General features: G+C 35.8%; 1 protein-coding gene across 1 annotated transcript in view; it reads right to left on the bottom strand.

Annotated features, from left to right (window-relative positions):
• LOC113527309 (integrin alpha-X) overlaps positions 1-12,366 on the bottom strand; it is a 39,641-nt gene that overhangs the window by 20,198 nt on the left and 7,077 nt on the right. Inside the window, exons 2-13 of the mRNA XM_026914970.3 lie at positions 11,310-11,418; positions 8,707-8,807; positions 8,531-8,601; positions 8,167-8,281; positions 7,929-8,062; positions 5,810-5,943; positions 5,551-5,701; positions 4,535-4,685; positions 4,292-4,365; positions 3,519-3,639; positions 1,601-1,731; positions 1,254-1,409 (exon numbers count right to left, since the gene is read on the bottom strand). Of these exons, the coding sequence (XP_026770771.3) occupies positions 1,254-1,409; positions 1,601-1,731; positions 3,519-3,639; positions 4,292-4,365; positions 4,535-4,685; positions 5,551-5,701; positions 5,810-5,943; positions 7,929-8,062; positions 8,167-8,281; positions 8,531-8,601; positions 8,707-8,807; positions 11,310-11,418 (1,448 nt within the window). The remainder of the gene's footprint in view (positions 1-1,253; positions 1,410-1,600; positions 1,732-3,518; positions 3,640-4,291; positions 4,366-4,534; positions 4,686-5,550; positions 5,702-5,809; positions 5,944-7,928; positions 8,063-8,166; positions 8,282-8,530; positions 8,602-8,706; positions 8,808-11,309; positions 11,419-12,366) is intronic.

Raw genomic sequence — 12,366 nt, 5'->3', positions numbered from 1 at the left:
ACTGGAAGTTGTGTGAAACAGAAACAAGTACAACAGCCCAAGTCTCCAGAAGATGCTTAGAAAAATATACCAGCCAGTTTTCCTATAAAACAACATGACAAGGTACCTAAGAAAACTGATGCAGTTCACAGTAACAAACTAAACCAAGTTAATATTTGACTTGATTTAGTTTGTTACTGTTTACTGAACTTTAAGCATCTTTTGTAACACATGGTACTGTATGTTCATAATGTCCTATGCTCTGTCAGTCATTAGTGAAGCTATTAAATAGACAACAAAGTGTAAAGTTCTCTCTGTGCTTTGGGGCCATGGCATTAAAGCAGGAGATGCCAGCAGTCCAGGTCATTGGGACCAACCTGGATTCTCCTGGAACCAAGCTATACCACGAAGTCCTGTTCTTACATATGTATTTTGATGAGTTTTGTTTTGAGTTTTTGGTGGCTCAAGATGTCTTAACTATCTTAACTTGGTCTGAACATTGACTCATATGGCAATATAGCCATTTTAAAGGGAGTCCTTTCAGACTGTAGTGAGTTTTTGGTGGCCAAAGATGATTTAACCTCCTAAACAGTGGTTTAAAAATGTATGCGGAAATAGCTATTTTTAAACAATATATTATGTACTGTATAATAATGATCACTGACCAGGCTGGGGACAAAATATCCTATTCTTGGAAGTGATAGTGATTTTAGTGGCCCAAAATGTTTTAACCTTTCAAACAGTGGTGCGAGCATTGAATCCTACAGGGAAAATTAGGCATTTTATGCTAGGGTCACTTTTTTATAAGGGTCACATATACTTTGGGCCAGGATGAGGTCAATCCAGACCATTTTAGGAAGGCCTGTTCTTATAGACTGTGGTGAGTTTTTAGTGGCCCAAGATGATTTAAACCCTTGTCTGAAAATTAGGTATTTTATACAACATAGTATAGTACTTTCAAGGGTGAAGAGCTCCAAAACGGTAGGTTAAAAACAGAAAGCAGCTTTACTATATTGATCAAATTTAAGTTTACTTTTACTACGTTAACCTTTACTAAGTAGAGACTTCTGAGATTTTTCTCAGCCCGAGTTTGAGAATTGCTGGTATAATTAGCCAGTTCAAGGGTGTTACACTACTCACACTGATGAGTACCCTCTACAGGTGTAATATTATATCTGCAACTTTAAGATGGAACAGGCATTTTCAGTAAGATGTTGAGAATAAAAAAACTATTTCAGCTTTCTTACTTTAGGACTGTTGTGTTTACTCTTTACCTGGGACAAGGATGTGGTAAAGGTGTAGATGAAGACTTTTCCTTCCTGATCCCCCTCATTATGCAGTGGAGCAGAAACAAGTAGAAGGTCTGCGACGCTGTTCAAATCCAAGTCCACCACACATAACTCAGCACCATAATAGGCACCAATCTGAGGCTGAAAAAATGGTCACTGGGTCTGAATTTCATCTGAGACTGGGAAATACACAGCCATTCACATCTCTAGGACTGAACACTGTGTGCCAGAGCTATGAGGCACAATCACTACCTGATGCACCACAATGCAGCCTGTTATTTATTTATTTATTTATTTATTATAAATGGGCTATAACTAAATAAATAAAATACCTCAGGAGAATCCAGTGTCTGAAAGACTCCATTGCCTGATATGGTCACTTTCCCCATATGCTTATCTCTTGGAGCTCCCTGAATGATGTAGTAGAGCTCCCTGGATGTTTTTGCTACTGTCATGGAATAACCTGTGAACACAGGACAGTCAATCAGGAGTTTTGCTTGGTCATGTTACATGTTTGCTCACAGATTGATCCCTGCATTATATTATAGTATTATATACAGATATACAATACATTTAGCAATACAAACTTATATTAAGTTTTCAGAACACTAACAAGTTAATTAAATCATTAATTTGAAAATGTAGATGGAACAGTTATCCAAACTTCTGTTTTCTTTTTCTTTTTTTTTCTTTTTTTTTTATAAAAGTAGCAAATTTGCACAAGTAGTAGTACTAAAAGTTATATACAAATCCAGGGAATGACTCCTGGGTAAAATGTTGGAAAGTTTTTTTTAGTGTGCTTACATAAAGCTTGTTAAGGAACCAGGGTGGGTTTCCCAAAACGTTCGCACTGCTTTAGCTCATTCATTAGAACATTCTTTAATCAATGAGTGTTGCCCGAAACCCTTCATAACCAACAAAGTACATAAAGACGTTCGTATATTAACAAGTAACCTTCACTAACTACTTTGTTATTCAGAGCTTGTGTGCAGTTCTACCTCAAAAAAGACAGAGGCTGCTAATTTCTATACAAAAATCCTTTCAGTTACAGTAGCTAGAGATAGTGTGATCTATTGCCCAAGTGTCAACTTTATTAACAAGTTTGTTTGTGGCTTGCAGTGGGGAACGTGGCCATCATCAGTCTCTTAGGTTTGAGCTTGGGTGACTGTCTGTGTGGGGTTGCACATTGCTTTTATTAATCGTGTTAACTGTACAAAAACAAATGAAGCAAACCGCATTTAAAACTGTGTTCATGTAATTGAATTCATTCAGGGTAAGAGATGAATTTATGCTGAAGTACAATATTTAATTTGTCTGGAACTGATGAACACAATTGCTTCAAGTAAATTAAATGAACTTTTTTGGTGTAGCTTTGTATGCCCTTTGGTCGTTGTTTTGAACACTCAAGAAAGTTCATTGAATTTACTTGGTCCAGATATGTAAACTGATTCCACATGAATTGTTTTGCATTAACACAGTCTCACAGTTAATTTATCTATTAAATTTATCTCCGGACTGTGAATTGTTTGACTATCAACTGGGCGGAGTCAACAAACAACTACTTATAACTCGTTTGTTAAATCTCTGATATCGAAGGCTTTCTGGAAACACTCTCAAAACAGGCTCAGGCTTAACATACGTCCTTCTTTAAGTTGTTCATTATTCACTAATCATCATCACTATTGGGAAACCCACCCCAGAACATTTTAAATGTGAGTCCTTTCTTAGGTTTAAGTGAATTATTTAAAAGCATTTAAAATATTTTTTTTATGTTATAGCACATATTCTGTAAGTTTCCAAATACATTAATTGCCTTATTTAAAGTCCTTCATTGCCATATTAAAAGTCAATCGCTAATATGAAATTCCAATTTTTGACTTAATATACTATATTTATTATATACTATATTTAAACATCAAAATGCAAACCCTCACCATATGGACAAAAGTATGTGGAGACCTGTGCATTGAACATCCCATGCACAGTGGCATTGTCATGCTAGATCATGTTTGGGCTCCTTAGTTCCAGTGAAAGGAAATCTTAATACTACAGCATACAAAGACATTCTATACAATTGTATGCCTCCAACGTTGTGGCAACAGTTTAGGGAAGACCCACACATGGCTGTGAGAGTCAGGTGTCCACAAACCTTTGGCCATATAGAGTAGTATTTGGGCTTACAGCTACCTGTATAAAATTTCATTTTTTCCCATTTACATTGCTTAGGTTGAGTTTTGAGAAGCTTCTCACCTAAATAACTGTCATTACTGTCGCCCTTCTGAAAGGAGTCTAAAGGTGTTCCACGGTAATTGTACCTCTGATAACCACCTTTCCACTGAAACGCTCCAACTGCACTCATTATTATGTTATCCTAAAGACACACAAAAACATCATGTTAAACTAAGAACTCAGCCTCTGATTTTCAATACTGTTGTAGTGTTGTATGTGGATAGTAGTAGCAGGTCACAAGTGCATGAACATCAACGTGCTGTTTATTTGGAGCAATCCAAGAGTCACTGTCAAAGTTCATAGCATAGGTCACATCACAGGCATATTACATGATTATCTATAATCACAGTGGAAGACACAGACATAAAAATGGGGAAGTCAAAATAGGCACACAGAAAACAAGGACCTGGGAAACACAGATAAACACGGCTTAGAAATGCACTTATATATGGACGAGGCTTTACCCAGACACAATGAAATACAAGGGCTTAAACATACAAACCACCCAGTGGAAGAAATGAAAAGAGGTGAGAATGATCATGACACAATACTGGAGATAAACCAATAACAAGATGGGTTCAGACAAGGCATGAATCAAAACAAAATGCAGATATATCATGCAGATATATCTAGATGACAGCAGTAAATTTGCCTAAAATGATGTTTCAAACATTATGTAGAGTAGTATACAGGTGCCCAAGATTGACAGTATTTTATTAAAAAGTGAAAGTGAAAAAGAAGCAATGAAATTAGCAACAACCAATGCTGGTTAAAATATTAACGGCTTTACCCACATATGAAACAAAGTCTGCACTGAAGCCATCCTGTGCAAATTCCATCCTTGTGGATTCTCCTGAAGTCTGGGTTCCTAATAAAGTAATAATATCAAGAATGAAAGTTATTGTGAACACCAGAGAAAAATTATTCTTATTTTCTTTTTTTTTTCAGTAGCTACAATGAATTCTGAGCCCTCACATTATGTATCAGAGGGAAACAGAGATAGGGAAAATGTACCCAAGATAAGTTTACTTGTATACCCTCAATTGCAATGATATTCTCTTCCAGTGTGTCTTGAATTTCCTTCAGTACAGAAAAGTCATTCACTTTAAATATGTGTTTATTATCTGGATCCGATGCAATAGTTCTCAACTCATTCTCTGCTGATGGGCTGTTAAAGGCACTACCGACCTAGTGAAGTAAAAATCAGAGCATAAATAGAGACAAAACTGAACACATTGTATTTCTACTTTAAATCTCTCATATAAACTAATACTAGTATAGTAGTATATTAGTAGCCTTTAAAGATATTTATATGGTCTTCATCAAAAACAAAAAATGGACCTTATTTATCCATCTAGATACAGACAAATGTATATGGCAGATGTTCATAGGAGCATTTACACAATGTGATATTAATGAAAACCCACTTAGTTCATAGTGAAAATTTTATGAAATTCAGTTGTTTCATATTAATGACTTGAAAGAAAGCAATCCAGTAGAAATCCATAAATTAAGACAAATAAGTCTAGCCATTCAATTAGGACAAAAGTTTGTGTTCTGCTGTGTTGCCGCATGAAAGGAGGAAGAATTATTGTGTATCTATGTTATTCTATGATCTGCAATGGTTCAGTGGCATCACCAGAAGGTTTAGCACACTCTGCGCTCTTTCACCTTTCTCACCATTTGCTTTTTATAGCATTTTGCTGGCATCACTAAATGAAAGTGGGCTATTCCATGAACACACCTTGTACTGTACTGGTGATTGGCATTTATCAATATATGCACAGAATTATTAAGAAAATTAGCATTATAAAAAAATTTGTGAATCTGATGGAAATTTTTAGCTTTCTTTGGCTGAAAAAAACATTCACACACAACTTTACTAAAATATTTATAAATGAGGCCCAATGACTATAAAGGACCAGGCATTTTGCTCTATGTAGATCATTACTATTTAATTCTGTTTCTGGTTGGACATTATTTTAAAGTGTAATACGGTTAATAAAACATTCATAATAGTTCAATGAATGACTAATACAGGAGAATTTCTCACCCCGATAGCATAGCGAGTAATTTTCTTCTGCTCTGCTTCCCAAGCAGCAGTTCCCAGTTCACTCCGGTCATGTGATTCACCATCAGTGATGACCACCAACACTCTGTTAGCATTTTCTCTGGCCCCTGCCTGACGGGTAAATAATTCAGACCTGTGCAAAACAAATGAACTGATCATGAACATGCCACGCATTACTTTTCTGTAATATAAAAATGCAACATAGAACATTCTGGCTTTTAGATGCATTCATGATACTCACACAACTTTTTTGATAGCTTTGGCAGTATTGGTAACACCCCTAAATTGATTGATCCAATGTATTTGATCAGTGCTTGAAAAGCTGTTGAATTTTATGTGTATTTCACACTTAGAAGAATATTGTGCAACTGCAAACTGAAAAGGAAAACAACATTTACAATAAATTGTATTTTACATATAGCAGATTTCTAAGAATCTGTTTAACAAAACCAGCTGTATTGTTTTGACTGTAGTGGATGGCTGTTGTTCAAAAATAAAAGTTCATAAAGAGTCACATAAGTCCAGAAGGATATTTTGCTTCAGAAGGTTATTCTTACAAAGATTAATGTATGTTTTTTTTAATGCCAGTGCATTAAAAAAAATGCACTGGCATTAAAAAATATCTGATATCTGTATTTTTTGTTGGCCTGGGCAGTATAATGATGAACCTACATTATATGGCCACAAGTTTGTGGACACCTGACCAATCACACCTATATGTGCTTGTTGAACATCCCATTATAGATTTAGTCCTCCTTTTCTGTTATAATAACCTCCACTCTTCTGGGACAGCTTTCAAATAGATTTCGTAGAGCATTAGTTAGGTTAGGCACTGTCAGGCAAGGAGGCCTGGGGTGCAGTTGGCATTCCAGTTCATCCCAAAGGTTAGGTCAGGACTCTGTGCAGGCCACTCGAGTTCTTCCACACCAACCTTGGCAAACCATTTCTTTATGGACCTACCTTTGTGCACAGGGGCACTGTCATGCTGAAGCAGGTTTGGTCCAGTGAAAGAAAATCTTAATGCTAAAGCATACAAAGACATTCTATACAATTTTGCGCTTCAAATTTTGTGGCAAGAGATTGGGGAAGAACCACATATGGGTGTGATGGTCAGGTTCACATGCTTTTGGCCACATAATGTAGTTATGAAATGTTTAACTAAGAGTTGCACTGTTTTAAGCAGTGTAAACATGCAAATATAATTTAATTATTTTAGATTGTTGGCATTCAAAATAAAAATGTGTATATTTTTATTCCAGTCTCCAAGGTTGTATCAGTGTAAAGTTTATTGACAGCTAGTTATTCGTTCATTCATTTATTCATTCAATCATCTTTAATAAGCATTTTGTCTTTTGTCAGGGTTGCGGCGGATCTGGAGCACATCCTGGGAACACTAGGTGCAAGGTGGGATACACTCTAGCTGGTCCATTGCAAGGCGCAAGTGTTTAGTTTTAACACTAATAATCTATAGGAAATCTTTAAGTGAAATCTAACTGTATATTTGAAAATGTCACAACACTGCACTGAGCACACACTTGAAGGGAATGCTAAAACCTGATTTGATTGGATATGTCAGCAGCATATAGAACCACACCTCTCAATAATGTGTTCACTTATCTCCAACCCCTTTTACATTTGCACAATTCTGAGCCACATTTCACCTGCGCTGATGGTTATAAAAATGCCCAAATATACAAAGCCACAATCTAATGCCTTGTTTTTACATGAGTGATATGATCACAAAACTAGAGCACTGAACTTCAAATAACACAATGACTTTGGGTACTGATGGTAAATTACTTTTCTTTCACTAAGGAACTTGGACAAACATCAACTAAAGCTAACTTCAGCTAGCATGCTATCCTGATGGAGAGCCTTCGACTAATTAGTCTGTGCCTTCATTTGAGGTCATGAAACAGCTACAATAAAAGATATTTAACAGGATGAAGTCAGAAATATTTGGGTACCTCACTATTTCCAAACTATAACTATAAAATTAATTGAACAACTTGGTTCTGTGTTCTGCTGTGTTCTTTTTATCAAGCACTAATGATGGCCAGCAACAGTCTTTGCCACCTGCAACATTTTATAATGTTTGTCTGAGGATTCTTACTCTGCCACCTCAGTTAGAACCCATATTGTTGCTAACTAATTCTTCTTAACAATTTTACCTTGGTACTCAAAAGAGTGTTTATAAAATATAAACTTGCTTTCATTATATTAGTGTAGAGTTATATAAACATGTATCAGAAATATATTCCAGCAACAGAGTACTCATTCTCATAACTATAAAAACACTCAAATATGTTTGCTTTCTTTTGTTGTTCTAATACAAAAAACAAAGATCTTTCTGCACATACCTGAAAATCCCTGTCTTTTAATCCGTTAACCATGCTTATAACAAAATTCTTCATTATAGTAAAATCCCCAGTGCTTACACTGCCAGAGCCATCCAACAAGAAAGCAATGTCTGTTTGCGATGGAGGTGGGCAATCTAAGAGTAAAGAAAGCATGAAAACAAACTTATAAGAATAGAGAACAGTGTAAAACACACAAGGTTTTGGATTTTTATTATTGCTAGCTCCACACATGAAATACCTCTCAAAGTACTTGGTATAGGTGCTGATGGATTATTGTTGGAATCCAATATAAAACACATGCCATTGTATGCAGTAAAATGCTTACAGTTCTTGGGAATGGTTGGGCCACAGACCTGAAAAATAATGGTTTCCCCTTTTACTTAATACCACATTGATATTTTGAGGTTTTCAGTAATGAACACTAATATACAGTGATGAAAATTAGCCAAAAACCTGTACTCTTGAGTGTACATTTCACAGATAATTTAAATCTCAGCTTGATATTTATACAGAAGTAAAACTTACAGTGGGGTCTTAGACCCATTATTGAAGATCAAGCCTTACCTGAGTTGAAATAGAGACTTATTACAGCTGTAGCTTACCACTAACTTTGAAGACTGGGGATCTTTAGTCATTGAAAATCCAAGGGACATGTTGACAGCCTCAGAGGGCACTGTGACAAGATTTAACATTGAGACAAATGCGGTACCCTTTCTGGAAAATATTTTCAATGAAATATCTCATAGACTTTTGACTAATAAATATTGCGTATCCATACCATTTATTGGTACTGGTGAGCATTTTTCTTGCGCAACTGCACAGCTGTACACCTTGCCTCTTTCATTCCTACTTTGGATTAAGGGATCACTCACAATCAAACTGAGAAGAAAAGGAAAATGTTAGCCATATGAACCTGAATTTTTATAAACATCACTGATATCAGTGTCATTATTTGCTTTTTTTTTTTTTAACACTTAACATCGAGGTTTGCTTAACTAACTTTATTTACTGCATCAGCAAACCAAATTTAATAAATCTAATAATAATAAAAAAATCTAAATCTAACAAAATAAAAAGACATTTATTAGATGTTAAAAAAGCAACAAACAAACGTATAAATTGATGTCTGTTTACTAAATACACCTGAATTTGCTAATGTTTATTCAAATCATGATTAAAAATAAATTCATACAAGTTAGCAAAAATTAAATAACACCATATTCCTTTCTAAATGTTTATAACTTATTGAACTCTGGTCTCCAAATGTAAATATTCTAAATGTAAATACTTGATGTTCAGCCTCAGTTCAATCACAAACATGTTCATTAAGGTGTTGCTCATGTTGGTCATACTGGTTTAATTTTACTCATTGAGATAAACATTGGTTAATGCATGTGTTTATTATTTGGCATATTTGGTTAGTTACTCATGGTGCATTAATGCTGATGCTTATGCTTTGTTAATGTAAATTAATGTGTTACATATTGACAGTTAAGGAATCCTTAATGTAAAGCATTACCATAATACTTAAATCTACTTTTTGTGTCACCACTAAATATGTAAGGGCTTGAATCATGGTGTCATGTACTGTAAATCTGAAAATGTTAACATAACAAAATCAAATTTTAGAACAATGTGCAGCCTAAATCTTGGCTGGATCATTTACACAATACTAATTATGGTGAAATGCATCATTTGTCACACTTAGTGTTGAAATGTGCTGGTCATTGTGTAATCTATTTCATTAAACAGAGAGATATGTCTGGGTTTACCCTTTATCATTCACAAATGTGTTTTTGTAAACAAGCTTCTATATGTTCCTGTCATGTCCCAAAGTTACAACTGAGGCCAAAAGTTTACATACACCTAGGCTAAAAACATTTAAACTCAAATTTTCAATTATTTCTATAAGAGGTCACTTCAAAATAATAGCCAACTTATTTCTGCTTCAAAATAATAACTAATTTATTTCTGCTTCAAAATAATAGCTACTTTTTATTTACTATATCAGATTTCAGAGGTTCAAAAGTTTGCATACACTTCATTAGTATTTGGTGGCATTGCCTTCTAATTGCTTAACTTAATTCAAACACTTGGGGTAGCCTTCCACAAGCTTCTCACAATACTTTGAATTGTTTGCTCATTCCTCCTAACAGAACTAGTGTATCTCAGGCCTCCTTGATCAGATATGCTTTCCTAGTTCAAGCCACAAATTTTCTATGGGATTCAGGTCTGGGCTTTGTGATGGCCACACTAATACTTTCAATTTGTTGTCTTTAAGCCATTTTGTTACATCTTTGAAGGTATGCTTAGGATTATTGTCCTGCTGGAAGTTGCAACTAAATTTTAACTTTCTGCCTGATGTCTTGAGGTTTTGCTTTGGTATTTCTAGGTAATCCTCCATCCTCATGATGTGATCTATTTTCTGAAGTAGTCCATTTTTTTACAGCAAAACACCCCCACAGCATGATGCTGCCACCCCCATTCTTCACAGCTGGGATGGTGTTCTTTGGATTAAAGCCTCACCCTTTTTCCTCCATACACAGACCCAATCATTATGTCCAAAATGTTATATTTTTCCTTGACCAGAGTACAGTCCACCAAAAGGCTTGGTCTTTGTCCTGGTGATCAACTGCAAACTTCAGTCTGGCAATTTTAATGCTGGTCTTGGAGTACGTTTTTTTCCTTGTGCGACAGCTTTTCAGGCCAAGTTGATGTAGGAATCGCTTAATTGTGGATGTACTGTACATACTTTGGTATCTGATGCCTCCAACTCCTTCAACAGTTCCTTTGTTCTTGTCTTGGGGTGCACTTGAACCTTCTGGACCAAAGATTTTTCATCCCTGGAAGTAAATTTATGCCTCTTTCCTGAACGACGCAGTGTCTGTGTGGTCCCAAGATTTTATATTTGCATACAATTGTTTCTACAGATGCTTGTGGTACGTTTCTTCCTAAAGAGGAGCAGGACTTGTTCTGACAATTTTATTTTGATGTCTTGGCAGAGTTGCTTGGATTTTCCCAGGGTATCAAGGGCAAAAAGACATTGCCCCTTAAATACATTTGCACTGTGCGCTAATTAACTAATTAACTCCTAATTATAATAACTGGCCAATCAGAAGCTTCTAAATGTCATTACATCACTTTCCAGACTGTTTAAAGAGACAGTTAACTTGGTGTATGTAAACATTTGACTCACTGGAATTGTGATATAGTGAATTAAAGCTGAAATAAATCTGTCTCTAATTGATTGTTTTAAAATCACTGCTGTTGTGGACAAAGTAGATGCTGTATTTGTCACAAGAAATGTATGAAAATGTATCAGCCACAAATTACAGTAGAAGGCATGTGTTACTGGAGCATTATAGCTGTTGTGTTTCTCACCTCGAGGTTTTCTGGCTTATCACTTTGTAGCCGAAGGCTGTGTTTTCGATTTGGGTGAACGCTTTCCATGAATTTGGATCAATGTTGAAAGTCACCACTGACTGAGGTACTAGAATTCAAAACCAGAATAGATTTTTTTTATTACATACAAAATTCACTGTGCATTACTTAGATGACAATTAAAACAATAGCATATTTGAGTATAAGCATTTTTTTTATTACTGAAAATAATGAATTGGAAAGAACCTAAGAATTGTGGTCCATATTCACAGAGTTAAACACACATACAGAAGTAAAGAGCTGAATAATGAAACTGGGTACACCAGTTTTCAGAATCTGATGAGAGATCCAGCTTTCATATACCTCAGCTGCTGAAGACCTTTAATATTCTAACCGGACAGCTATTGATATGCCCCCCAGCTATTGATGTGCCCCCACCCCCCACCAAATAAATAGAAACCAAAGTTTTTATACTGGCTAATGCATGCTCAATCATTAGTAATTCAGCACTAGGTCCAGTCAGTAGTTTGAAGGCAATGCTATAGATCCAATACCTAGTTGAAAAGTATGAAACACCAAGAAGCAGGAGATTAGACTTCTAACAAGAAGAACTGATGTCATATTAAAGCTGTTAAATCATGAGCCTGTCCTCCAAACGGTACCTGGGGACACAACATTGTTCTGTCTACCTTTAAACTGTGCCCACATGAACATATACAGATGGGTGACAAATCAAAGGGAAAAAAGGTGGCTCTGTTATGCTATGGAAGGCATTTTGCTATCATGGTATGTGTCAACTAGTCAATTTAGAGGGATGTGCCACTACAAATCAATAAAGTTCTTCTGACTAATCACCTTTACCTTATGATGAAACATTTCTCTCCAGATAGGAGTGGCCTCTTCCAGGATGACTCTACCCTCATCCACAGGGCACGAGGGCTCACTGAATAGCTTGATGAGGATGAAAATGAGATAGGCCTTCAGAGTCCCCAGAGCTCAACTCAACTGAACACCTTTCGGGAGATTTTGGAGTGAACATTCTCCAACACCATCATCA

This window comes from Pangasianodon hypophthalmus, chromosome 12, assembly GCF_027358585.1.
Source record: "Pangasianodon hypophthalmus isolate fPanHyp1 chromosome 12, fPanHyp1.pri, whole genome shotgun sequence".
NCBI lineage: Eukaryota > Metazoa > Chordata > Actinopteri > Siluriformes > Pangasiidae > Pangasianodon > Pangasianodon hypophthalmus.
This window is presented reverse-complemented; position numbering and strand designations above follow the sequence as displayed.